At 35.3% G+C, this 24,436-nt stretch overlaps 1 protein-coding gene across 2 annotated transcripts in view; it reads right to left on the bottom strand.

Moving 5' to 3' along the window:
- Window positions 1-3,167: 3,167 nt before the first annotated feature.
- Window positions 3,168-24,436, bottom strand: part of LOC131855358 (methionine--tRNA ligase, cytoplasmic) — a 29,294-nt gene continuing 8,025 nt past the window's right edge. For both annotated transcript variants that reach the window (XM_059206615.1, XM_059206616.1), the window contains exons 3-23: window positions 23,981-24,134; window positions 21,711-21,854; window positions 17,526-17,623; window positions 16,656-16,769; window positions 15,859-15,975; window positions 15,428-15,503; window positions 14,026-14,153; window positions 12,660-12,764; window positions 11,365-11,542; window positions 11,079-11,243; window positions 10,500-10,601; window positions 9,111-9,228; window positions 8,464-8,534; window positions 7,704-7,801; window positions 6,869-7,017; window positions 6,575-6,707; window positions 6,030-6,173; window positions 5,039-5,177; window positions 4,426-4,485; window positions 3,744-3,923; window positions 3,168-3,288 (exon numbers count right to left, since the gene is read on the bottom strand). In XM_059206615.1, coding sequence (XP_059062598.1) covers window positions 3,172-3,288; window positions 3,744-3,923; window positions 4,426-4,485; window positions 5,039-5,177; window positions 6,030-6,173; window positions 6,575-6,707; window positions 6,869-7,017; window positions 7,704-7,801; window positions 8,464-8,534; window positions 9,111-9,228; window positions 10,500-10,601; window positions 11,079-11,243; window positions 11,365-11,542; window positions 12,660-12,764; window positions 14,026-14,153; window positions 15,428-15,503; window positions 15,859-15,975; window positions 16,656-16,769; window positions 17,526-17,623; window positions 21,711-21,854; window positions 23,981-24,134 — 2,590 coding nt within the window. In that variant the 3' untranslated portion in view covers window positions 3,168-3,171. The remainder of the gene's footprint in view (window positions 3,289-3,743; window positions 3,924-4,425; window positions 4,486-5,038; window positions 5,178-6,029; window positions 6,174-6,574; window positions 6,708-6,868; window positions 7,018-7,703; window positions 7,802-8,463; window positions 8,535-9,110; window positions 9,229-10,499; window positions 10,602-11,078; window positions 11,244-11,364; window positions 11,543-12,659; window positions 12,765-14,025; window positions 14,154-15,427; window positions 15,504-15,858; window positions 15,976-16,655; window positions 16,770-17,525; window positions 17,624-21,710; window positions 21,855-23,980; window positions 24,135-24,436) is intronic.

The following is a 24,436-nucleotide window of genomic DNA, read 5'->3' as shown; positions in this document are numbered from 1 at the left end:
GAGCAGCGCGAGAGTGGAAACACTTGCCATGCCATTGGCGCTGTCAATCGCGCTGTCCGGCGCTCCCTTGATTGTCGGTTTTTTTGTGCGCGAGTCAAAAGGACTGGCAGCGTGTTCTTATATTCAGCCTTCTCGCTCAGTTGTCGCCCGGCAATATTTCCGGCAGCGCGAATGGCAGGGGAAGCGGCAGAATGTAAACGTAGCATAACAGAAATGATGTTGGTGAAGATCTTTTAAATGGAAGAATCATTTATTTTATTATTATTATTGTTATTGTTATTTCTATTATAATAATACAAAATATCATTTAATAAGGACATTTAATGTTCGTTTAATTTTAAACATAAAATATTGCAATCACAAGCTTTGGGAAATAAATATACCTATCTATACTTAATAATTACACGTGACGAAATAGCAGTTACAGACAGACCGTACAACAAAATAACTAATAATAAAAAGGCGACGTGAAATTCAGCACCTTACATGTACAGGGTTAGTTGTAAAGGGTATACAAAGCCAAATGGCCACGTAGTATACTAATGAAACTGGACCATTTTTACTAAAAAAAAAAAAGGAAATCTACATTGATCACGTGTTTTACAAAAAAAACTTATTCGGACTACTTTAATACTGTTGGTCGCAGCTGGCCTTTTCAGCTTCACCGACCAATAGGGTGCGAGTGCAGATGGCACTCCAAACCAAAGGTTGGACTTATGGAGCGGCTGAAGGCCAACTCCCGCCTGACTGATACGACTTTAGTCTGAGGGCACCGCGTGGGATTCGAACCTCAGTCAGGCCGTTGTAATCGATTCCCGTTTGAATGGGGGATCAAACGGTGGAGATTGTATGTTTGATAGTATTGTCATTTTATAAACATTTTAGAATAACAATTATATTGAAAATAATAATTATTACATAAAGAACATAGAAAGAAATAAGCTTGAAGCTTTAGTTTGTCTTGCTCCAGTGATGCCTCTTAGCATTGGACTAAATAGTAGTTCTCAGTGCGCATTCTAACCCATTGGGTAATACCTGTTTCGTTTGAGCTTCTTACCTAGTTTCCGCTTATAAACATCTTATGGGCCGTCATTTTGCTTGAAAAATATGTAAAAAAATATTACAAAGTTCAATTTGCTTTACTTTCATGCCTTTCTGCTTATACATTTACAACTAAACCTGTACAATAATATAATAAGTTTTACACTTCACAATTGTACATCTTGTGACTTAATTCAGTAATAGGACAATTTTCACTTAAAAAATTACCATTCTGAATAAAAAATAAAAATAACTTAAGACTTCATTCCACGAAAGCAATTCCAATACAATACTTAGTGTTGAAGGCAGCTTGACAACTTATTTTTAATATAATAAAAATATTGTTTAAGAGAATATATATGAATAAATCACTGGATCGAACCCACAATTGAATAATTGCATAGGTTTGTATATTTCCCAACAGGGCTCATTATACATATATATTATTTTATACTTTTCATTTATTGCTTCTCTGTGAGGCCTAGTGGCCTGGTTCAACATGCTGCCCACCTTCTTGAAGGAGGACTGCTGGCTGAAGGGTGTGGTGTATCGGCGCTACCGTGGCAGATTACCGTCATCAGTGCCGTGACCACAGACGATTTATATTATACGATTATTTCATATGTATGTTAATCTATAAGGTTTTTTCTGTGTATCTATGGTATTTGGGCATATAGCCTGAATTATAAAAAATTTGGTTATATGGTCCTTACAAATATCTTTTAGACTAAAATACATATGAAATAATAATAAAATCATAACATAAAAGAAATAAAAATTAGTATCAAACCAACAACTAAGGATCTCTTTTTTAAAACCCAACAAATAACTTTCGTGGAATAAACATAAAAAATTAACCCACATATATAAATCAATGTCTTATTCGACATTCAATGTCGAGATTTTACAAATAAATGCTTTCGACATTATTATAACTAAGAAACAATAGTTAGCGATCTAGAATAATACTATAAAGCACAATAAATAAATTGATAAAACTAATTTAATAAAAAAAATACGGGTCCAAACAAACATTCGAGGATCTAATAACTTTTATTTTTATTTATTAACTTGTAATTAAAATTAAATTTATAAGTTTATTAGCAGACCCGGCAACGCGTTGCTGTGGCTAAGGTTCTTGAATAAAATAATATTGCGACTATAAATTGAGATGTACGATATTCTATCTTTCAAGTTGGATCAAATTGCACACAATATGCATATCAAATTTGCAATCGGTTCAGTAGTTTAGGAGTTCATCGCGGATCAACAACGTGACACGTAATTTTTATATAAAAAAAAGATATTTTTTTGCGCCCTTCGGCTGTAAGTGTTTTTACCTCGGGAACTAAGAACTAACTAAGGTGTTGTTTATAAAAACAATACCGTTAGTAGTTACTTAATAATTATAAATTTTTATTTTATACTACGATAGTGGCAAATTCTATCTTTTCTGTCCGTGTATATGTCAATCCAATCCTTATAAAACGGCTACACCGATTCTAATATTACTTTGTGTTTAAATTCTGATAAACTTTTTTTTTATTTTAATAAATACATAAACAGAAAAATTAATACAAACAGTATGTATTTTCCTAAATCCTAAATCTCAACTTTACATTTCCAAATTTGACTTTTTCACATTTATAATCGATAAACTCAAAAATACTTCACCGATTAAATTTTTTCTTTTATATGTATAATTAGTAAAACATGGGATCTTACCACATTTTACTTTTATAGTTTCCGATATATTTTCTTTCATTTACAGCAAGCTTTATCACAAATTAACTTTACCTGTATTTTGTTTTCAAATCCCAGTTGTAATTGCGCTCATACAAAGCCGGGTAAAGTGTCTAGTATTCCATATTTTAATAGTAACTTACATAATAAAGGACCATTGGTAACTACAAAACATACAAATCGACATATTTTGTTGTAATTATAACGGCAAACATGCTAACGGTACAACCTGACGGTAAATGGTGACCATTGCGTGTATACATGAACAGCATCACAGCCATCACGTTATAACGTGACTGTGATAGTCCTGCGTCGCCAAAATACAGTACGTACGCACATATGTAACTGCTATTTCATTAATACATATTATATCATTATAATACATATTTATTTGTTGATTTGTAACGCAGCGAGTTGTTTCTTCAAATCAAGTAGTGTGTTGACTTCCGGTTGCCATACTGCTTTGTCTTTGGTCGACGCCTTTAATTTCCTTACTTTATCACCCTGAGGAAAAAAAGGAAAAAAATCTTATTTTCGTCGTATCTATGCAAATAAATGAAATTGAAGTGTCTGTTTGTAATTTCAAATTAACAGGTTTTAAATTCTTATTAAAGTATTTAAGTAAAGAATTTACATCAAAAATTGAATTAAAAAAAAAATCTGGTGAAAAAATATAGCTACATCTCTTTTGATCGAACTCTATTCTATCAGACAGCCTCGGTAGTCTAGTGGTTTAGCACACCGCTTTACTCTCCGATGGTCGTGGGTTTGATTCCTCGCACGGTACAAACATTTGTATTCATGAATATGATTGTTTGTATCGGTCTGGGTGTTTCCTATGTATAATATGTATTTATTTACAAAAAAATATACATCTAAGTCTTTATATCAGTTGCCAGGGACGGACAGACAGCGACCGCGACTTTGTTTTATACTATGTAATGATAATAATAACGAACCTGTTCTGCAATGGCCTTCTCTAGGCTGGCCACATCACTGGGGCCGTTGATCTGTTGGTTGGTTGGTTGCTTTGCTGTCACCGCGACCAACTGTTTCTTCAATTCCAGCAGTTTGTTCACCTCCGGTTGCCACACTGACTTATCCTTTGTCGTTTCTTTCAGCTTTCTTACCACTTCACCCTGTTTAAATTATAAAAATTAATAATAATCCATGTCACAAATTATTAATTCACACAACGCCATCTAGTTTCAAGCTAAACGGAGCTTATGTTATGGGCACTTGATAACCGATAATTACTTAATTTTATTTTAAGTTCAGGAAGTTATCACGATGGTTTCCAGGGGGTACTGCGTGGAGGTCAATGGGGTCAAGAGTCCACATTACTAACAGTCCCATTCCCCATATTATATATATATATATATATATATATACATATATATATATATATATATATATATATGTATGTATTTACAAAAAAATATACATAAGTATATGTATTAGTATGTATAGTATCGTAATAACACAAGCTCTATTTAGCTTAGCTTGGGACTAAATGAATTGTCCAGGGTATTATAATATACGTAGAAAATACCCCAATACAATATACCTATACTAATAAATGATTGAATCGTGCAAAAATAGGAATCGACAACTTACGCGGTAAAAAAAAACCATAATTACCTGTTTCGCAATGGCTGCCTCCAATTCCGATGCTGTCAGTATTGGAGTTTCACCATTTGCCTGCACAGTAACAATAATGATTTGAAATTTAGAGGTCAAAAATTTATATTTGTTCTGTTACATTTATTCTCCGTTAGTCTACAAAAAATATGTAGACTTACGAGAATAGATGTCTTAGAGAATCTATTTCTTGTTTATTATACACTAGCTACTCGTACCGGCTTTACCCGGGTGTACATGTATTAGACATAAACCTTCCTCTTGAATCACTATGTATTAAAAAAACCGCTTCAATATCCGTTGCGTAGTTTTAAAGAAAGCATACATAGGGACAGACAGCGACAGCGACTTTCTCTCAGCGATCTATCGGGCTCGCTCTTTTTCAAACTCGGCTACCTAGATCCGTCAGGGAGTCGAAATCATTCCGAACTGATGGTATATTTGACATATCATACGAGCCTGTACTAGACCTACATAAATAAAGATATTTTGAATTATAATTAAATTATATTTACTGCTGTACATCCACTGAATATCTCCATCAGTTTCCTTTTCAGCGAAAGTATTGCCTTTACACAAGCTATTAGGAGTGTGTTGAAAAATTCATAACTACCTTATTGGCCCTCTCGCTCTGCGTGCCTGCGTACTTGACACGTAACCGATCGAGCAGGTCCGCCTCGATCTTCACGAATAACGGCTCCGGTTTACCGATCGTGTGGCCGACTGGCAAGTACTGGAGGAACGAGGGGTTACTGTAAAAAGAAAACAACAAATATAAATAATTTATATACCAATAAACTATAATAATATATGACCATTAAAAAGTGCTTATATTATTTTTTTAATTTTATTTATAAGTATTACATATATACAATTTGTTTTTACAATTATCGCCAAACTGCTTTGCAGTTTGTTGGCGAATAAAGACACTCATTTTTACTTATACTTAATTTACAATTTAACTATAATATAGAACTTATACTAATGCATTTTCTCGAGTAACCATCTTTTCAATTTAAATTTAAATATTTCTTTACTTGAACAATCGTTTACGTTATAAATTTTATATTATATTATAAGCAATTTTTAATGGTCATATATTTTATTCTACCACTCATGAGTAGTGTCTACCACTCATGTGATGAGTCTGCGTTCTTACGCATAATCATGACAAGAAGAACGTGCATGAGACTTGCGTGTTGCTCTTTTAAAGAAATATTGTTCAGAATTACATTTTTTGGAATTTTGTGTGAATATATATACTGCCACATAACAAAGTTGACATTTTTCGATAGGAATTAATTTAATCAATGTTATTGAAACATAACATTTTTTATTCAATAAATTCGTCTAAGTCGTAGCCTGCTCGCCGAATATTTGTGGTCTCACAAATGCTTATAGTAGCGGATCTAACCAAATTAATATAAATGAAATAAAAAAAACAATTACATGTTATTCTCATAATTAAATAATCTTATTATAAATGTCAATATCAAATTAGTTACACAATACCAGCTATAATACATAGTCGTTACCCAAGTCGTCTATTTGTCACCAGATGTCTTACAAACGCTGGTCAATGCATAGTTCTACAGTATACTCACTTGGGTTGCAGCCTGAGGACGGTGGGGTCCAGCTTCAGCTGTTCCTGGAGACGGCGCGTGGTATCAGGCATGTATGGCGACAGGAGGGTCGCCAGTAAAGCCACCAGTTGACAGCACAGTCCTATTGCCGTCGCACCACGCTCCCTGACACATATAACATCTTAATCTTATCTCTAAATATTATTGTAAGCTGGAATAATTATTAAATTTTTATTGTTATCATTAATTGTTAATGCAAATAAAAAATATTTAAAATATTGTTGTAAATTGTACGTCAGTTCAAAGTTACATCGCCAATTCGATCCCGACCTGTCATCGCAAACTAAGAGAGAATTTAATATAAATATCCTACAGTGCCTGTCAGAAACGCAAACTGAGCGGCCGGACTTTAATATATGTATATTTATATATCCTACAGTGATTCACATTACAAATCGTAATGGGTGCCTAAGAATTTATAAATTCAAAGACTGCGAAAGAAATAAAAGTATACACTTACCACCAATAAAAATAATAAGAATAAAAAATACCAGAGTATGACTCACTTGTCATCATCAGAGCCCTTGAGCAGCACCCAGGGCTGCTCTGACTGCATGTGCTGGTTACCAAGTCTGGAGACAGATAGCACGTTCCTGAGAGCCTCTCGCAGACGACCCTTCTCCATGTGCTGCACGTATGCTGTACAATATTCACAGGTTACATATGTACACATAAATATGATGGTCCACAAAAATACAGTGATACTATTAATGTAATGTATAAATAATATATATTTTTTGATGGATGATAATGGAATGGTGCACCTGCCTGCGCCAATTTATCTATCTATATAAACTCACCGGCAATCTCCCTGTTGACTAATGCGATTAGTTCGTAGTCCGCTTGCGTTGGCTTGATCTCTGGCACCGTGCCTCCGAAGGTGTTGGCGCAGAAGCTCAGTGAGCGGTGGCAGAAGTTGCCCAGGTTGTTCAGCAGCTCAGAATTGTTTCTGTTCAAAATCTTTATATATAAAAATTACGTGTCACGTTGTTTGTCCGCGATGGACTGCTAAACTACTGAACCGATTGCAAATTTGATTTGCACATTGTGTGCAATTTGATCCAACTTGAAAGATAGGATAGCTTACATCACAATATCATTTAACTTAATCCACAGCTACATGCGGCCCGGTCTGCTAGTTAATTTATAAATATTACTTAATAACTTTAATTCTTTTCTTGTGAATGTACCGGCTGAAGGCCAACTCCTGTCTGATGGAGAAGACTTTAGTCTGAGGGCACCGCTAGGGGTTCGAACCTCGGCTCAGGCCGCTGTTCTTCTCAATTGGATCTATATATAACTGGACGGTGGAAAAAAATATATAATATAAAAAAAATTACCTTCATAAGCGGCTAATATGTCCTACATGAATAAATGATTTTTTAATTTGTGTATACTGTGTGTTTGTCACTTGTTTATTTATCTTTTACTTTAATACTAGGAAACCAATATGTGTCCGCTCTTAACACTGTACCAAGCAAGAGCGAGGGACCGTCTTACAGCGGTTATAAAAAAACAAGGTCAACCTCAATATAAATATATATGTAGGTAGACAAAAATCTATTACATCACTCAATCGATTAATTTTAGCATTTTAATACAATTAAATTCAACAAAATACAAAGAAACCCTCACCTGGTGCCCAGTTCTGCCCAACTGAAGCTGGAGTCGGATGTCTCCGGCCTGACGCTGGCCAGGTAGAACCGCCACACGTCTGATGGTATACCCGTATCCTGCACAAAGGTGGTTGTATATCTATATGAGTATAACTATTTCTTAACCTTATTTTACACTAGCTGTTTCCGCGACTACGTTCGCGTGGAATTTAACTTTATTTTTCTAAAATAATACTTAGGATACTTAAGTTACTCCTTATTACATCGGCTACTTGCCAAAAAAAGTCCCGTCAAAATCGGTCCACCAATTTCAGTGATTAGCCGGAATAAACAGACAGACAAAAATTGTAAAAAAAAAATTTTAGTGTATGTACCATATTTATACTCATATGCATGTAGTAAAAAACGGTTATTTCAATATTACAAACAGACACTCCAATTTTATTTATATGTATAGATAATAAATAAATGTTAGAAATCATAGTAACACATAGTAACTCGACTTATACTCACAATGGTGTAAGTTTGAATTTGGCACATTGTTGTTTCTAATTAATTAACCAACTTCAAAAAAGTGTAGATATCATTACATGTATAAAATAAAGTCGCTGTCGGTGTCTGTCCGTCCCTATGTATGCTTAAATCTTTAAAAATACGCAACGGATTTTGAAGCGTTTTTTTTAATAAATAGAGTCAATCAAGAGGCAGGTTTATATGTATAATATAAGTACACCCGTGCGAAGCCGGGGTGGGTAGTTACTATATATATATAAAATTACCTGTGCATCTGTACCGAACACACCAACACCTCTCGATTTTGAAAACTTGCCCTCTTCGTAATTAAGATACTCTGAAATTGTTAATGTTATTGATGAAAAATGGCGAACATGAGCCTATGGAGCAAAAACAATTTGAAAATTACGTCTACGGGAAATAAAAACGAAATATTATCGAAATAAAATTAAAACAAAATATAATCATATTGCGCGCGTGCACTTTCCTCCATTAATCTAACGCCCTTCTATCGCGCGTGAAAGAACGTGTCGTATAAAAACTGTGTCTACACCAATGTGTATTAAAGAAGAAAGAAAAAACATTTATTTAGTGCTTCTCAGTTATAACATAAATACAAATAAGTAAAATTAAATAAAATGTATATAAGTGTGCAAAATTGCATACTTGTCCGTCCGCGCAATTTTGGTAAAAAGCAAAGTTTTTTTAAAAGTAAAAAACTTCACGTATTATCTTACTGTTATTATAAACACCAAAATTTGTGAGTATAGATGGATGTTTGTTACTCTTTCACGTTAAATCTACTGAATGGATTTTAATGAAACTTTACAATATAGCTTATACATCAGAATAACACATAGGCTATAAATATGACGCGGGTCAAACCGCGGGCACAGCTAGTATTAATATATACCTGTAGCGTACAGATGACTGACGAGCACGTAATCCTCGTTGATTCCCAGGCACGTCGCCGGGAACATAATAGCGTGGAACGGAACGTTGTCTTTGGCCATGAACTGGTACAACTTCACCTACAATATAAAATTTACATTAATGAAATACTAATAGCTTAAAAACCATTTAATCCACCCCAGTCATACATAGTTCAAAAAGTTACAACTAATATTAATAATATAAATGCGAAAGTAACTTTATCTGTCTGTCTGTTGAGCTTTTACGCTAAAACTACTAAACCGATTTAAATTAAAATTGATACCCAGATAATCTAGACCCTGAGGCTACATTTTAATGTTAAAAAAAGGGCCGTAAGGGGGTGACGAAAATTTGTATAAAAGTATCGTTATTATTAAAGCTTGAAGTTTGAAACTTATTATTGTAAGAAGCACTAATTAATGATGACGACTTAGGCTTTGAAGCCGGCTACCGCAAGGGAAACCCCAAGTAGCGCCCGTGACTTGTGACACGGGTGTAGGTTTAAAAGGCCCTTTTAGAATGCATTAACACTCACCTTCACTACTTGCAACTTCCCCCCAGGCCCAACTAAGACCGGGATAAACCCATTCCTAATACAATTCACTTTAGTATCCAAAACACAACCGGCACGCTCTGCGCTCGTCGACTGAATGCCGCGGCTCACCCAACCAAAGAGGATTATTCAACTACCGACCTCCATATTTATAGACCGAAGAGTGTAGAAGGTCGATCTATAAATACTAGATGGCGCTATTTACAATATTTATAATAATCTTTACATTGGGTACTTCATTAGTACTAAACACAAACTACTTTTTTTTAATATCTTTTTAAAATATCGGATGTTTTCTACAATATTGATGTGAACTCTAACATTATTTAGGTAGTTGAAAAATACATCTTCTGTATAATCTAACCCCTAAGGGGGTAAATTAAAATAGGGAAAGGAGTAGGTAAAATGAAACTTTGCATCGAAATTCGTCATTATTGAAGCTAAAACGATATCATGCATGTCTTATTTGTAAAATAATTAGCATAAATAATTTAAAATGCTCTCCAGTCACTAATCCACGAGGACGAAGTCGCGGGCACAGCTAGTCACAATAATATGATATACTCACATCATAGGGGAAAGTGGATTGTTGGTAATATGGACTCATGACCTCAGTACTAGCAATGTACCATGTCAGATTGACCTCCACGGGGTTCCCCTCGAAACAATCGTGATAAATTCTTGCCGGATTGGTCACGATGGGCTAACTGACCTGAGCTCACGTTCATTTTATCATCCTCCACTGGTGCCCCGCCAGCGTAAACGGTTAGCACAGACGGGTGCACCATTCCGTTATCATCCATAAAAAACACTCACATCATAATCTTTGTCCTTCTTCCACCATTTCTCGTATGCCTTCGTTGCAGTTTGTGTGATGCTGACGTATCCAATCGGTGCGTCGAACCATACGTAAAACACCTAGAAAGAATAGAATAGAAATAATTTTTAATCAAATAAACTTAATATTCTAGTGTATAGTACATCATGAATCATATATATAACGCGTATTTATACTAATAAAGATAGTCAATATCCAAACTCTGGAGCCATTTGTCCTCCCAACAATCAACCTTTACAATATAAGCAGTTTTGAATAGTCACAGTCAGTTTTTATTCTGAGCACTCTGAGCACTCTAGAGCACCCGCAACACCAACACAACTGCAAGTGTGTTGCCGGCTTTTTAAGAAGGAATAAGCTCTTTTCTTGAAGATTTCAATGTCGTATCGGTTAAGAAATAACATTGCTGGAAGGTGATTCCATAATGTGGTTGTGCCTATTCATTCAGACGATCAGGATAGTATTTTAATTTCTGATGGGTGGTAACTTAAAATATTTGGCGCATGTAAAGCCGGGGCCGGGTTGCAAGTGCTACATACAATCCAAGCTAGTCTCACCTTATTTCTAAACCCATCAATAGGCACTGGCACTCCCCACTTGAGGTCCCTGGTGACAGCCCTGGCGTGCAGCGGTTCTCTAAACCAGGCGCGGGTGACAGCCCTAGCCGGTGGGGACCACTGGTGCTCTGAAGTACTGATCCACGACCGGAGAGACGATTCCAACTGTAATAAATACACATTTTATAGAATTAGATGTTATATAGCCTATGTTCAGCAGTGGGCTGATGATAAAGATGATGATGATGATGATGATGATGATGATGATGACATTGGTCACACTCACCTGTCCCAACTCTATGAACAGCTGCTCGCTGGGCTTCACGATCGGACGGTGGCCGCAGACCTTACATCGAGGTTCCACCAGTTCTATCGCATTGATCAGTTTACCACACTTGTCACATTGGTCACCGCGCGCGTCTTCATATCCACAGCCAACATGTGGACATATGCCTTCTACAAACCTAAAATAAAACACTTATTAGTATAGGATAATTATAAATTGAGACAGCGCCATCTAGTCGTACGGTACGCAGAGCTTGTGTTATGGGTACGAGATAAATACTTAGATACATTTATTTTGTAAACTACCAACTTGCCCCAGCTTCGCAATGCCGATACTAAATATACCTACCTACTACATAATGTCCTTATAAACAACGATTACAACTTTTTTGTCATTAGACAGTACAAACACGTTTTGTTTAGCGCCGCCGCTATGTCCTGCATTTTAAATCTGTAATATCTTCGGAAATATTCATTTAAATTACATGCTGTAACGGGCCATATTGATTTATATAAATGGACAATGTATTTAAGGTACTTAATTGGATAAATATTAATGCTGTATTGCTTAAAATCACATTGTAAATAAGCGATTTTTTCCAGTAAAATGTAAAGGATAAAAAATAATTATTGAGGGTTATCCTTAAGAGATAGACATATACCATCGCAGACTTTATGTTGACCTTTTTAAGATGTACAATATTGTAGTACATTATTTTGTTTTATCTCGTAGTGTTCAGCCAGCATTTGCAATGAAGCGAAAAAAATTAGTTTATTTACAACATCACTCTCTTCTCTAAATTTATCAGAATTTATCTACAATATCATGCACGTATTATACATATAAACCTTCCCCTTGAATCACTCTATGTATTAAAAACAGCTTCAAAATCTGTTGAGTAGTTTTAAAGATATAAGCTATGTATATAGGGACAGACAGCGACAGCGACTTTGTTTTATACTATGTAGTAATGATACATAGAAAACACCCGGACCGATACAAACATGCATATTCTACTTATCAACAATAATATAATAGAAACAATCTTTATTCAAATTAATTTAATATAAGCATTTATGAATAGTTATTACCCGTCCCCCTCCCCGCCTCGAAAGGCGAAGAGGCCTTTATAGTCCCGTCAAGATGTAAAGGCCAGCTGCGGCCAATATCATTAGAATTAGAAAAAAATATCATCTAAAACTAAAACTCGCATTCTTCTTTATCCCATCTCATTTGAAGTCAATAATATGTTTTGGCATTATACTAAACTCGTAAACTAGCATCGAACCACTGACCTGTCGGCGAGGAACCTATCACAATTCTCACAAAGTAACTGCTCAACTGATTGCTTGCTCACGAATCCATTATCCATTAGTTTCACAAAAATCTTTTGTGCAATTCTGTAAAAAGAGAAATAAATTTATATTAATACTAGCACCTCCCTCCGAACGATCCCTCGTCCAATTCGCATTTACGACGGCCTGAGCCCGAGGTTCAAACACTTAGCACCTCAGACTAAAGTCGTATCCCTCAGGCGGGGGTTGGCCGCTGCATAAGTCCTTCCGCGGGTATGGAGTGCCATCACTCGCCCCCTATCGTGAGATGAAGGTGTAGCCCAGCAAGAAAAGATAGAAATAACCTACTTTACTCCTTATAACATTGGCTATCTGCGAGTGAACGTCTGGTTGAATTGATAAAATCGTTTAAAAAAAATGCAAGAACAAACAAACAGACCAAAAGTATCGAAACTATTTTTTTATGTAAGTGCCGTATATACATTCATATCCATCATCAATCCACATCACTAACAATCACCTTCCCCCCCCCTGGCGATTTTTTTTTTGTGGATGATAATGGAATGGTGCACTCGCCTGCGCTAACGGTTTACGCTGGCGGGGCACCAGTGGAGGATGCTAAGATGAGCATGAGGTCAGGTCAGTTAGCCCATCGTGACAAATTCACCAGGAATTTAACACGATGGTTTCCAGGGGCAACCGCGTGGAGGTCGACCTGACATGTTACATTGCTAGCAATGGGGTTATCAATCCACATTACTAACAATCCCCCCCCTGGCGAATTAACTACGATGATATAGGTACATCATCCACGTTACCAACAATACGATAGTAGGTTATTTATTTATCTTGTTTACTGTACAGGGTTAACCGTAAAATGACAAAAGTAATCTGATTGATGACTGCAGAGTAGGTAGACATTATCTAATTTCTGGTTAAAAGGTAGGTACTGCAGTTAAATAGCATTTCGGTAATCATTATATACTTAGAAAAAACTTTGTACTAATTGTTACAAAAATTGTGCATTCCTCATACAATTCAAACAGGGAACGAAATTACGACTGAGCCGGGATTCGAATCCCTAACGGTGCCTCAGACTAAAGTCGTATCCGTCAGGCGGGAGTTGACCTTTAGTCGCTCCATAAGTCCTTCCTTTGGTTTGGAACGCCATCTGCACTTGACCCCTATCGTCCGGTGAAACTATAAAGGCCAGCTGCGCCCAACAGCATTAGAGTAGTCCGAAATATACGTGTAAAGACGTGTAGCTGTGGCTAACGAGCGGATGTTATGGTGATAACAACTTATATACCAGGAGATATCAAGACTTAAATAATAAATAAGTGAACACAACAATTTCATAACTCACTCTGTCTGCTCTTCCGTACTGGTCCGGCCGAAGTAATCGAAGCCGATGTTGAACCATTTGTATACGGCGTCATGTATTGCGAAATATTTGTCGCAAATCTGTCTCGGCGTGACGCCTTCTTCTAACGCCTGCAAACAGGGGGATTGTTAGTAATGTGGACTAATAACACTATTGCTAAAAATGTACCATGTCAGGTTGGCCTCCACGCGGTTCCCCTGGAAACCATCGTGATAAATTCTTGGTGAATTTGTCACGATGGACTAACTGACTTTACCTCATGCTCATCTTATCATCCTCCACTGGTGCCCCGCCAGCGTAAACCGTTAGCGCAGGCGGGTACACCATTCCATGATCACCCATTAAAAAAACTGGCTTATATTATTCTTATTAAATACTTATAATTAAACCTATATGTGCGTACTAATATTTAAGTAAAAATTATTATTTATCTATCACTAGCTATTCGCCCTGGCTTCGGCCGGGTGTACATGTATTATACATATAAATCTTCCTCTTGATTCACTCTATCTATTAAAAAAAATGCTTCAAAATCCGTTGCGTAGTTTTAAATATTTAAGCATACATAGGGACGGACAGACAGCGACTGCGACTTTGTTTTATACTATGTAATGATGGTCAGAAGCTAGTTCCTCAATTATGCACGGTTTTAAACAATCGGTATTAGTTGACGTTTTATCTCCATAAATTTACAATAAGATTTTTTATGAATAAGATCGTAAATAATACTAATACTATATAGATAAGATTATACTATACTAATAATCCAGTAGACTATATAGTTATAGTCTATGTTTAGGTAGTTATCTGTGGATTACTAGCAATGTATTATCTTATCTGTGCCGTAAACATTACAGATAAATTATCTAAGAAATGTAGTAAATATTGCAATTGTTATAAATACAATTCTACGATTGTTACATTTATAAATATCAATGTTTGTAAACATATTTAGGTAACTCATACTCAAAGTTTAACATAATGTTAAACTGGTATCAGTTTTGTAGTAAGAGCAGTAGGTAATAAAGTATTCCACAACAATTAAATTAAAATACATGCTTTTTTAATTTAATATTGTGAGTATTATATCCTTCTGGTGAATCTTAGATATTTTTTTTTTATTGTACAAAACTACCTGAAAACTGTGTATGACAATATCATAAATAAATAAACTTATTTCTCGCAATTTTTAATCAATAAATATTATATGTAAAGGATGGATAGGATTTTACCGCGTTTTATTTATTTTTATTCAGTTATCGATATATCGGCAGTGTTTCAACCATGATATGGTAAACTTAGTTTACCCATGATCATGGGGTATAACATGGTAAGATACAGTGATTATTACTATGTTTATGTATAAAGTATTTATAAACCATACCTTGGTTTCAGTCGCAGTTCCATATTCATCCGTGCCGCATATGAACAATGTGTTATAATTGCATATTCTGCAATACCTACAACAGTATATAATTATGAAAACATCACCTATGAACAAGCTATATGTAAGGAGTCAGTGAAGTAATTTAATTAATTAAAACAAATGGAAACTATTGTGATAAATTCATGGTGAATTTACCACGATGCGCTAACTGACCTGACCTCATGCTCATCTTATCATCCTCCACTGGTGCCCTGCCAGCGTAAACCGTTAGCGCAGGCTGGTGCACCAGTCCATTATCATCCATAAGAAAAAAAATGTTTAAAATATTAGTAGGACGACAGGTGTTCCAGTAACACCAACTGTTTTATTGTAACACATATAAATGTGTAATGAAATACCGTGTTCCCTATACAAATATATATACGTACCTGGCGAAGATGTCAGCTGAGAGAACACAGCCGATGATGTTACCGAGATGTGGGACATTGTTGACGTATGGTAGCGCTGATGTGATCAACACATTCTTACGGTCTTTTAACGGCAATCTGAAAGAATATATAGTACACTGAACTGGACCATAGGCACTAAAATGATAATACAAAAACTTGACGTTCATAAGCCGCTAATATGTCCTACATGATTAAAATATTTTTGATTTGATTTGATTAAAAAAAAAAACACATACGTGAATTGTAAAATTGATACATAAAATGTTCTACAATATACATGAACAAATGATATTTGATTTGAAAAAAATTCATACACATTACACGTCAATTGTAAAATCGTAACGCGACTAATTTGTCATATACTAACTGACTGTGATATACTTTTTTATAGCATAGGGGACAAACGAGTTTTCGGCTCACCTGACGGTAAGTGATTATCGCCACCCATGAGCACCCGCAACAGCAGAGGAATTGCAAGTGCGTTGATAGCCTTTTAAGAATAACCTCTTTCTTGAAGGTTTCAATATCATATCGGTTCGGAAATACCATTGCTGGAAGGTTATTCGACAATGTGGTTGTGCGTGGCAAAAAGTTTATGGAAAGACGCCGGTGCAAAACTGCCATTCATCCAGATAATGACCTGACCTCATACTCATCCTATCATCCTCCACTCGTGCTCCGCCAGCGTGTCCCATTTGCGCAGGCGGGTGCACCATTCCATAATCATACATAAAAAAAATATATAGTAATTTTTATGTGGAATATACTATACTTACACGACTTTCTCTTGTATGAGTGGTTTATCCAGTTTGCTTAATCCGTTGATCCAATTGTCTTTGGCCGCCTCTATTTCCTCTGCTGACACGCCCACATCGGCCTCTTGTGGGGACCTGAACGAAACCATCACTATTAGGGAGATTGTTAGTAATGTGGACTGATAATCCTATTGCTAGCAATGTACTGTGTCAGGTTGACTTCCATGTGGTTCCTCTTCGAAACCATCGTGGTATATTCCTGGTAAATTTGCCAGGATGGGCTAACCTGACCTGACTTCATGCTCAACTTATCATCCTCCACTGGTGCCCCGCCAGCGCAAACCGTTAGCCCAGATGATAGGTTGCCGTTAGCGATGATAATTAACAAACATTTAAGAAACCATCATTAATAGGAAGACGATTCTTTTTTTATAGAGGACATTAGGTTTTTTTAATCATTACATAGTATAAAACAATATCGCTGTCTGTCCGTCCCTATGTAACTCTTTAAAACTACGCAACGGATTTTGACGCAGTTTTTTTAAATAGATGTAGTGATTCAAGTGGAAGGTTTATATGTATAATACATGATAAACCGTGCGAAGCCGGGGTGGGTAGCTAGTCACTAATATAATTAAAAAAGAAATATGTAATCCTAACGCGTGTGCATAGTGCACGTAAAGTTTATTTTTGGAGCACAGGAGACCAACGACCTTGCGGCTTACCTGATGGTAAGTGATCATGAGTACCCGTAACATTTGGGGAATTGCAAGTGCATTTCAAGCCGGCCTTTCAAGAAGGAATAATTTATTTTCTTGAAGGTTTCAATTTCGTATCAGTTCCGAAGTCACAGAAAACGAATTAAACTATAAAAAAAAATAAAGTACTAACCCTACAGGAGAGATGAAGCTGGGTAATAAAGGAATGCCCAGAGCTGATGACACGCCGAAGGGGCCACTTGGTGAACCGTTCCATTGCAGGAGTGCTTCCTGTCAAAAAAACAACATTACTTAATTTATTTTTCGTATTTTTACTTTCGCGCACGCTAGTCAATTGGACGGTAGGAAAAAAAATATAAGATAAAAAAATTTACGTTAATAAACGACTAAAACTACAAAAAATAAAACATAAAGATTTTATTTTTAATTTTGCAATTTTTATCCACCCAAAGACCCAAGGAAGTGGAAGAGATTGCTTAGCGATAAGACCGCCTTTTGTATCAGTTTATGTATATTTACTATTTTTTTTTCAGTAATTGGTGCAATAAAGAGTATAAATAAAATAGGGAATAAAGTTATACAAAGGACCCTAACAAATATTGCTGGATTCTGTAAACTAAATTTATCAAGAAGTCATAGAAAGAACCCTAACAAATATTGCTGGATTCTTTGAACTAAATTTATCAAGAAGTCATAGAAAGCATCCTAACAAATATTGCTGGATTCTTTGAACTAAATGATCAAGAAGTCATAGAAAGGATCCTAACAAATATTGCTGGATTCTTTGAACTAAATGTATCAAGAAGTCATAGAAAGTACCCTAACAAATATTGCTGGATTCTGTAAACTAAATTTATCAAGACGTCATAGAAAGGACCCCAACAAATATTGCTGGATTCTTTGAACTAAATGATCAAGAAGTCATAGAAAGGACCCTAACAAATATTGTTGGATTCTTTGAACTAAATGATCAAGAAGTCATAGAAAGGACCCTAACAAATATTGTTGATTCTTTGAACTAAATGATCAAGAAGTCATAGAAAGGACCCCAACAAAATGTGTCTGTGTAATTTTTATCAAACAATTTTGTTTTAAATTGTATCAGTCAAGGTCTCTGGTACTTGCATCCTTCAATTTTTCAATTGTATATCAGTATGTAACTAAAATATATTGTTTTATCAAACCAGAATTATCGATTCAGTAGAATTTCTTTGGAGTAGATTAAAATGATTAAACGTTCAATATTAGGTAGTTTTGCATTTAATAATAATAATAATCAGTGTAACAATATCAGAATCACTAAAACTAATAGTTACTAACAATCCCAACCGACCTTGTATGATGTCATACACAATATATTGCTTCGGATGAATATATACATATAAATAAAGTTGGAATGTCTGTTTGTAATATTGAAATAACCGTTTTTTACTACATGCATATGAATATAAATACGGTACATACACCAAAATAACATTTTTTACAATTTTTGTCTGTCTGTCTGTCTGTTTGTTCCGACTAATCTCTAAAATGGCTGGACGGATTTTGACGGGACTTTTATTGGCAGGTAGCTGTTGTAATAAGGAGTAATTTAGCTTATTTTTATTTTAGAATAATAAAGATATATAATTCACAAAGACGAACTCGCGGGTACAGGTAATAAATAATAACAATTTTCTAAAGCTATCTATCCTAAAGCAAGGAATAAGGGGGAATATTGCAGTAAATTGGTCCTGACTAACGAAATACTGAACAAAAGGGATGCGGGACGTAATGATACCAAAGGATATACTAATTACCTTTAAATAAATTCAAATCATCTGTTAAAACAAATTTACTATGCAAAGCATACTACGATTACTTTAATGACAATCGTGCATGGCAATAGTAGTTCATGCACGGGATTTTTATGACATACATAAATATAAATTATATAAACAAACAGGAAGACTCTGTAATAGTTTTGTTCAATTGGGGACTGAAGTGTCGTCTACCTGTACCACGCGTTACATTGCAACACGGACGCGTGTTCGAAAGTATGGTACAGGAAGAGCGAGCGCTGGCAGTCGATCGGCGACACGTAAAACTATCGGGGTGCATGAGGTGCGCAGAGCGCGGGGCCCGATTTTGAAGTAATAGTTTATCACGGCGTCGCCTTAAAATCAATTGAAAAAATCAATTGAGTTTCTTGCCAGTTCTTCTCAATTTAATCTCTATACTGAACTGGACTGTAGGGAAAAAATATAATAGAAAAATTTGAATTACATAAGCGACTTAAAAGTGCTTCCTGAATAAATTATTTTTGATTTGCTCTGAACCGTTCGTTTCTGTCCCCCCCCTCTTCTGCATTTGCCCATACCCCCCCCCCCCCCCTCCACCTCGGGATTTTCATTTAATGTCAGACATAGACACCTACATAACTACACAATGTAAATAACTTGCTTATTAAAAAAAAATCAATTGAGTTTCTTGCCAGTTCTTCTGAATTTAATCTGTATACTGAACTGGACGGTAGGGAAAAAAATATAATACAAAAATTTGATGTACATAAGCGGCTTAAAAGTGCTTCCTGAATAAATTATTTTTGATTTGCTCTGAACCGTTCGTTCCTGTTCCCCCCCCCCCTTCTGCATATGCCCATACCCTCCTCCCCCCCCCCTCTCCACCTCCTTCCCCTCCATTAGACATCGGGTTTCTCCGAAATCATAAAATAGATTAACAATGTGGATGATGCAATAGACAAGAGATGTGTGTATAGACAGAGGCTTTCGATTTCATTTACAAGTCAAGATAGCTAGATAAATTACGATACTGATTTTCGATATCATTATGACAACCTCAGTGGAGTAGCGGTTTAGCCGCATCTTCAAATAGAGATGGGTTCGATTACCGCACAATACAAACATGTTTATTCCTAACTAGCTATTGATACTGATGACTTCGTCCGCGTCAAATTTAACTTTGTTTCCATTAAATAAATAAAATTTCTAAAATAAAAATGTCCTAAGTTACTACTTATAACATTAACTAAACAACTAACATTATTTAAAAGCGCAACACACAAGTTTCTTCCTCGTTCTTCTTGTGATGAGACAGCTTTCCGAACGAGTGGTAGATAAAAAACAAATTGTTATGACTATTCAAAAGTGCTTAAATTAAGTTTATTTGAATAAATGATTTTCTATTCTATTCTATTCTATTAAACTATCGTAGCTTTAGTTAAACTATGCGTTTGTGCGCGATATTCTCAAAAACGGCTCCACCAATGTGGATGTGGTTTTCAGTAATGTAATCTTATAGACTTCACTTAAAATTTTATGTTCGTTTTATACCAATCCAATACCAAGGTAAGGAAGTCGCGGGTCCAGCTATTTTAAAATTACAAATTCAGTCACAAAGATCAGTTACTCGTCACCCGCATCAAATAGAGAGGAATACCTGTATCTCTAACTATGAAATTAAAATAAATTCGCTTTAAAATAAAATTTATATAAAAACTAATATTACAAACACGGAACTTTGTGAGTGTGGATGTAAGTTTGTTACTCTTACGCAAAACTGAATGGATCTTAATGAAACTTTACAATAATGTAAAGTTTATAACGCATAGGCTGAAAATTTCATGCGGGTGAAACCGCGGGCCGAGGTTATATTATACTAAAACTAGCTGTCCCGGTAAACGTTGTTTTGCCTTAAAATAATAAAAAAAATTAGGGGTGGACTACCCCTAACATTTAGGGGGATGAAAAATAGATGTTGGCCGATTCTCAGACCTACTCAATACGCTCACAAAATTTCATGAGAATTGGTCAAGCCGTTTCGGAGGAGTATGGGAACGAAAACTGTGACACGAGAATTTTATATATAAGATTAAAATACTACAAAATATATGGGCATTTTGTTTTATAATAACGATTGAGCATTATATTGATCAGGTCCTATAATACATATTTAAAATCTTATATTTAAAATTCTCGTGTCACAATGTTTAGTTACCACACTCCTCCAAAACGGTTTGACCGATTTTTATGAATATGCATATGTATCAGTAGGTCTGAGAATCGGCTACTACCTATTTTTTATACCCCTAAGTGATAAGGGTTGTCCAATCCGAACATTTATTTTTATTTTTTTGGACAAAATTTTATTTTTTTATAATGTGGCATTAAAAAATACATAACCACTCATTTTCTCCCTTCTATCACCAACCACTATTTTTAGTAGCGATTTTAATTTATATGACAAAACAATGTTTGCAAACAAACAAGCATACGGCCCATCTGATGGTAAACACCAGGTGTCACGTGCGCGTGGCCGACCCTTAAACTATAAAATATCTTAAACACGTGTACTATACCTGCACAGCCTTGGCTCCAGCTAGCTCTTCCACCCAGCGTTTGATGTTTACGAACTCGCTCAAATATTGCTGATTGTAGTCTTTGTTATAATACAGAGGGTACAGTGTACTCCACACTGATATATCCACGGCTGACAGCTTCTCCTACAACATAACATTATACAATATACATGATAGTCAAATGAAATTAAAGAAATGAAATTTTATTCATTTGTTACACAAAATTCAAATTAAAAATATCTTTATTCATGTAGATCTATTACACTCTTATGATCAAATCTACCGTCAGTTCGGAATGCACCGTGCGAGGAATCGAACCCGTGACCATCGGAACTGGGGCTATGTGCTAGACGGCTACTCCACCGAGGCCAGCAATAATAATATGTTTTATTCCGAGAATGGATGATATTACCTTTCTGTCGGAGGGAAAGGGGATTGTTAGTAATGGGGACTGATGATCCCATTGCTACCAATGTACCATGTCAGGTTGACCTCCACGCGGATCCCCTGTAAACCATCATGATAATTCTGGCAAATTTGTCATGATGGCCAAACTGACCTGACCTCATATTCAAGTTTTCATCCTCCACTGGTGCCTCGCCAGCGTAAACAGTTAGTGCAGGGTGCTCCATTCCATTATAATCAATAAAAAAAACCTTTTCTATCTGTAGAGACTTGTAGATTACTAAGGATTCATCATTGTTTTAAAAATATCGATGCTCAGTCAAATTATATCGATACTTATAGATATTTTTACTTTCATTTTCTAATCAACACCAAAATACACCATGAAAATATTAGTATAAATGTATATTTTTAATTAACGGAGCAAATTTCTTAATTTTCCATGGTGCGTGCACACGTGCGTCTAGTACTAGTATAGTATAGTCAATAGATAGATTATTAAACTATACTATTTTACTTTTTTACGCTTACTTATTTATTTAACATTATAATACTATAGTATTTTACTATTATAGTAATTTACTTCTCATTTATTTCGGTCAACATTATTTGTAACAAAATAGGCGCTTGATAGGTTTCGCACACAGGCGCTGTATGGGGACATCGCGTCCCTGCATTTACCATCAGAAGGGCCGTATGCCTATTGTACCATCGTAGTATAAAAAAATATAGGTAAAATCCCTACTATTGAGCATGAGACGTACAAACACTAACTGCGTAGATAACATAATAGCTATAATAACCAGTACTAACAACTTAATTCAAAGAAATGTCTAAACTTACTATAAATATATCACTGATAAGCTGATAACAAATACACGTGGTATACTTAATTAAGAAATTATTAAAATAAATGGAAAGTCATGTTGTATTTATTATGACGGCCTCAGTGGTATAGCTGTTTGGCACACCGCTATTCTTCCGATAGTCAAAGGTTTGAATTTCTCGCACGGTACAAACATTTGTATTCTTGAGTCGGTCTGGGTGTTTTCTATGTATAATATGTATATATATATCTTCGTATTTGTATCAGTGATCTAGTACTCAGAACAGAAGCTTTAATTTAGGTCTTTAATCTTATTTAGTTAATCAACCAGTTGGTCGTGTATTTAATATTTTGACTCTGATGAATTAGTGCAAGTTGGTAGTTTGTATTCACACATTTCAACTTAAAAATATAAAATTACAGCATATATTTGAAAGAGCAACAGTTTCTTGTTTGTTCTTGTGAGGAGACAGCATTCCGAATGACAGGTAGATTAAACAAATATCTATGACTGATGATGTATGAAGATCTTTCTATTATATAATAATAATAATGCGTAGCGGTTTCTATGTTGAATGTCGCATGCCTAATCCTTGTTATTAATTAAATATAAATAAATCAATATTTATTTAAAAGAGCAACACACAAGTTTCTTGCTTATTCTTCTTGTGATGAATCTGCATTCCAAATAAGCGGTAGAATAAAAAAACTTCACTATTCAAAAGTGCTTATATTAAGTTTATTTGAATAAAGATTATTTCTATTTTCTATTTCTATTATTATCTCAATTCACACAGCGCCATCTAGACCCAAGTTAAGGCAACTAAAGCTTGTGTTATGGGTACTAGATAACTGATACTAATACATTTTTCTTCGTAAATTCATACATATTATACATAGAAAATACCCAGAACGACACAAACAACTCATGAATACAAACGTTTATGCCGTGCGAGGTATCGAACCCGCGACCATAGGAGGCGTGTTAAACCGCTAGACTACAGAGACCGTTACCATAAATATAATATTCTATACTTACACCAAGTATATATTTATGTTTTCCAAGGTGTTCGTTAATAGTCTGTAATAATGAATTGAGGGCTTGCTTTAGGTCTGATGGTACCGACTTGCTGGTGATCACTGTTGCAACAGCGGGCAACAGACGTGTTGCTTCCCACTCTTGCATTTGTTGGCTGAAAGAGACAGCAAACAAGTGTAGATTCTACAAAGATTTTTTTATTACTCTTTTATGTAGACTTCTAGAAGAATAAATGTTGTAGTGAAGAGAATTTTCTAATATTACTGTACAACAATTTATAATTTTACTGCTTATTTTGTTTTATCTTATTTTTTTATACTACGTAGGTGGCAAAAAAGCATACGGCCCATCTGATGGTAAACGGTTACAGTAGCCTATGGACGCCTCAGACACCAGGGGTGTCACGTGTATGTTATATTTCTGACTGACTTTCTGATGAAGGAAACAGCGATATCA

The sequence above is a fragment of the Achroia grisella genome, unplaced genomic scaffold (assembly GCF_030625045.1).
Source record: "Achroia grisella isolate CSIRO2021 unplaced genomic scaffold, CSIRO_AGI_Agris_v1 utg1360, whole genome shotgun sequence".
NCBI lineage: Eukaryota > Metazoa > Arthropoda > Insecta > Lepidoptera > Pyralidae > Achroia > Achroia grisella.
Note: the sequence above shows the minus strand (reverse complement) of the source record. Positions and strands in the feature narration are given on the sequence as shown.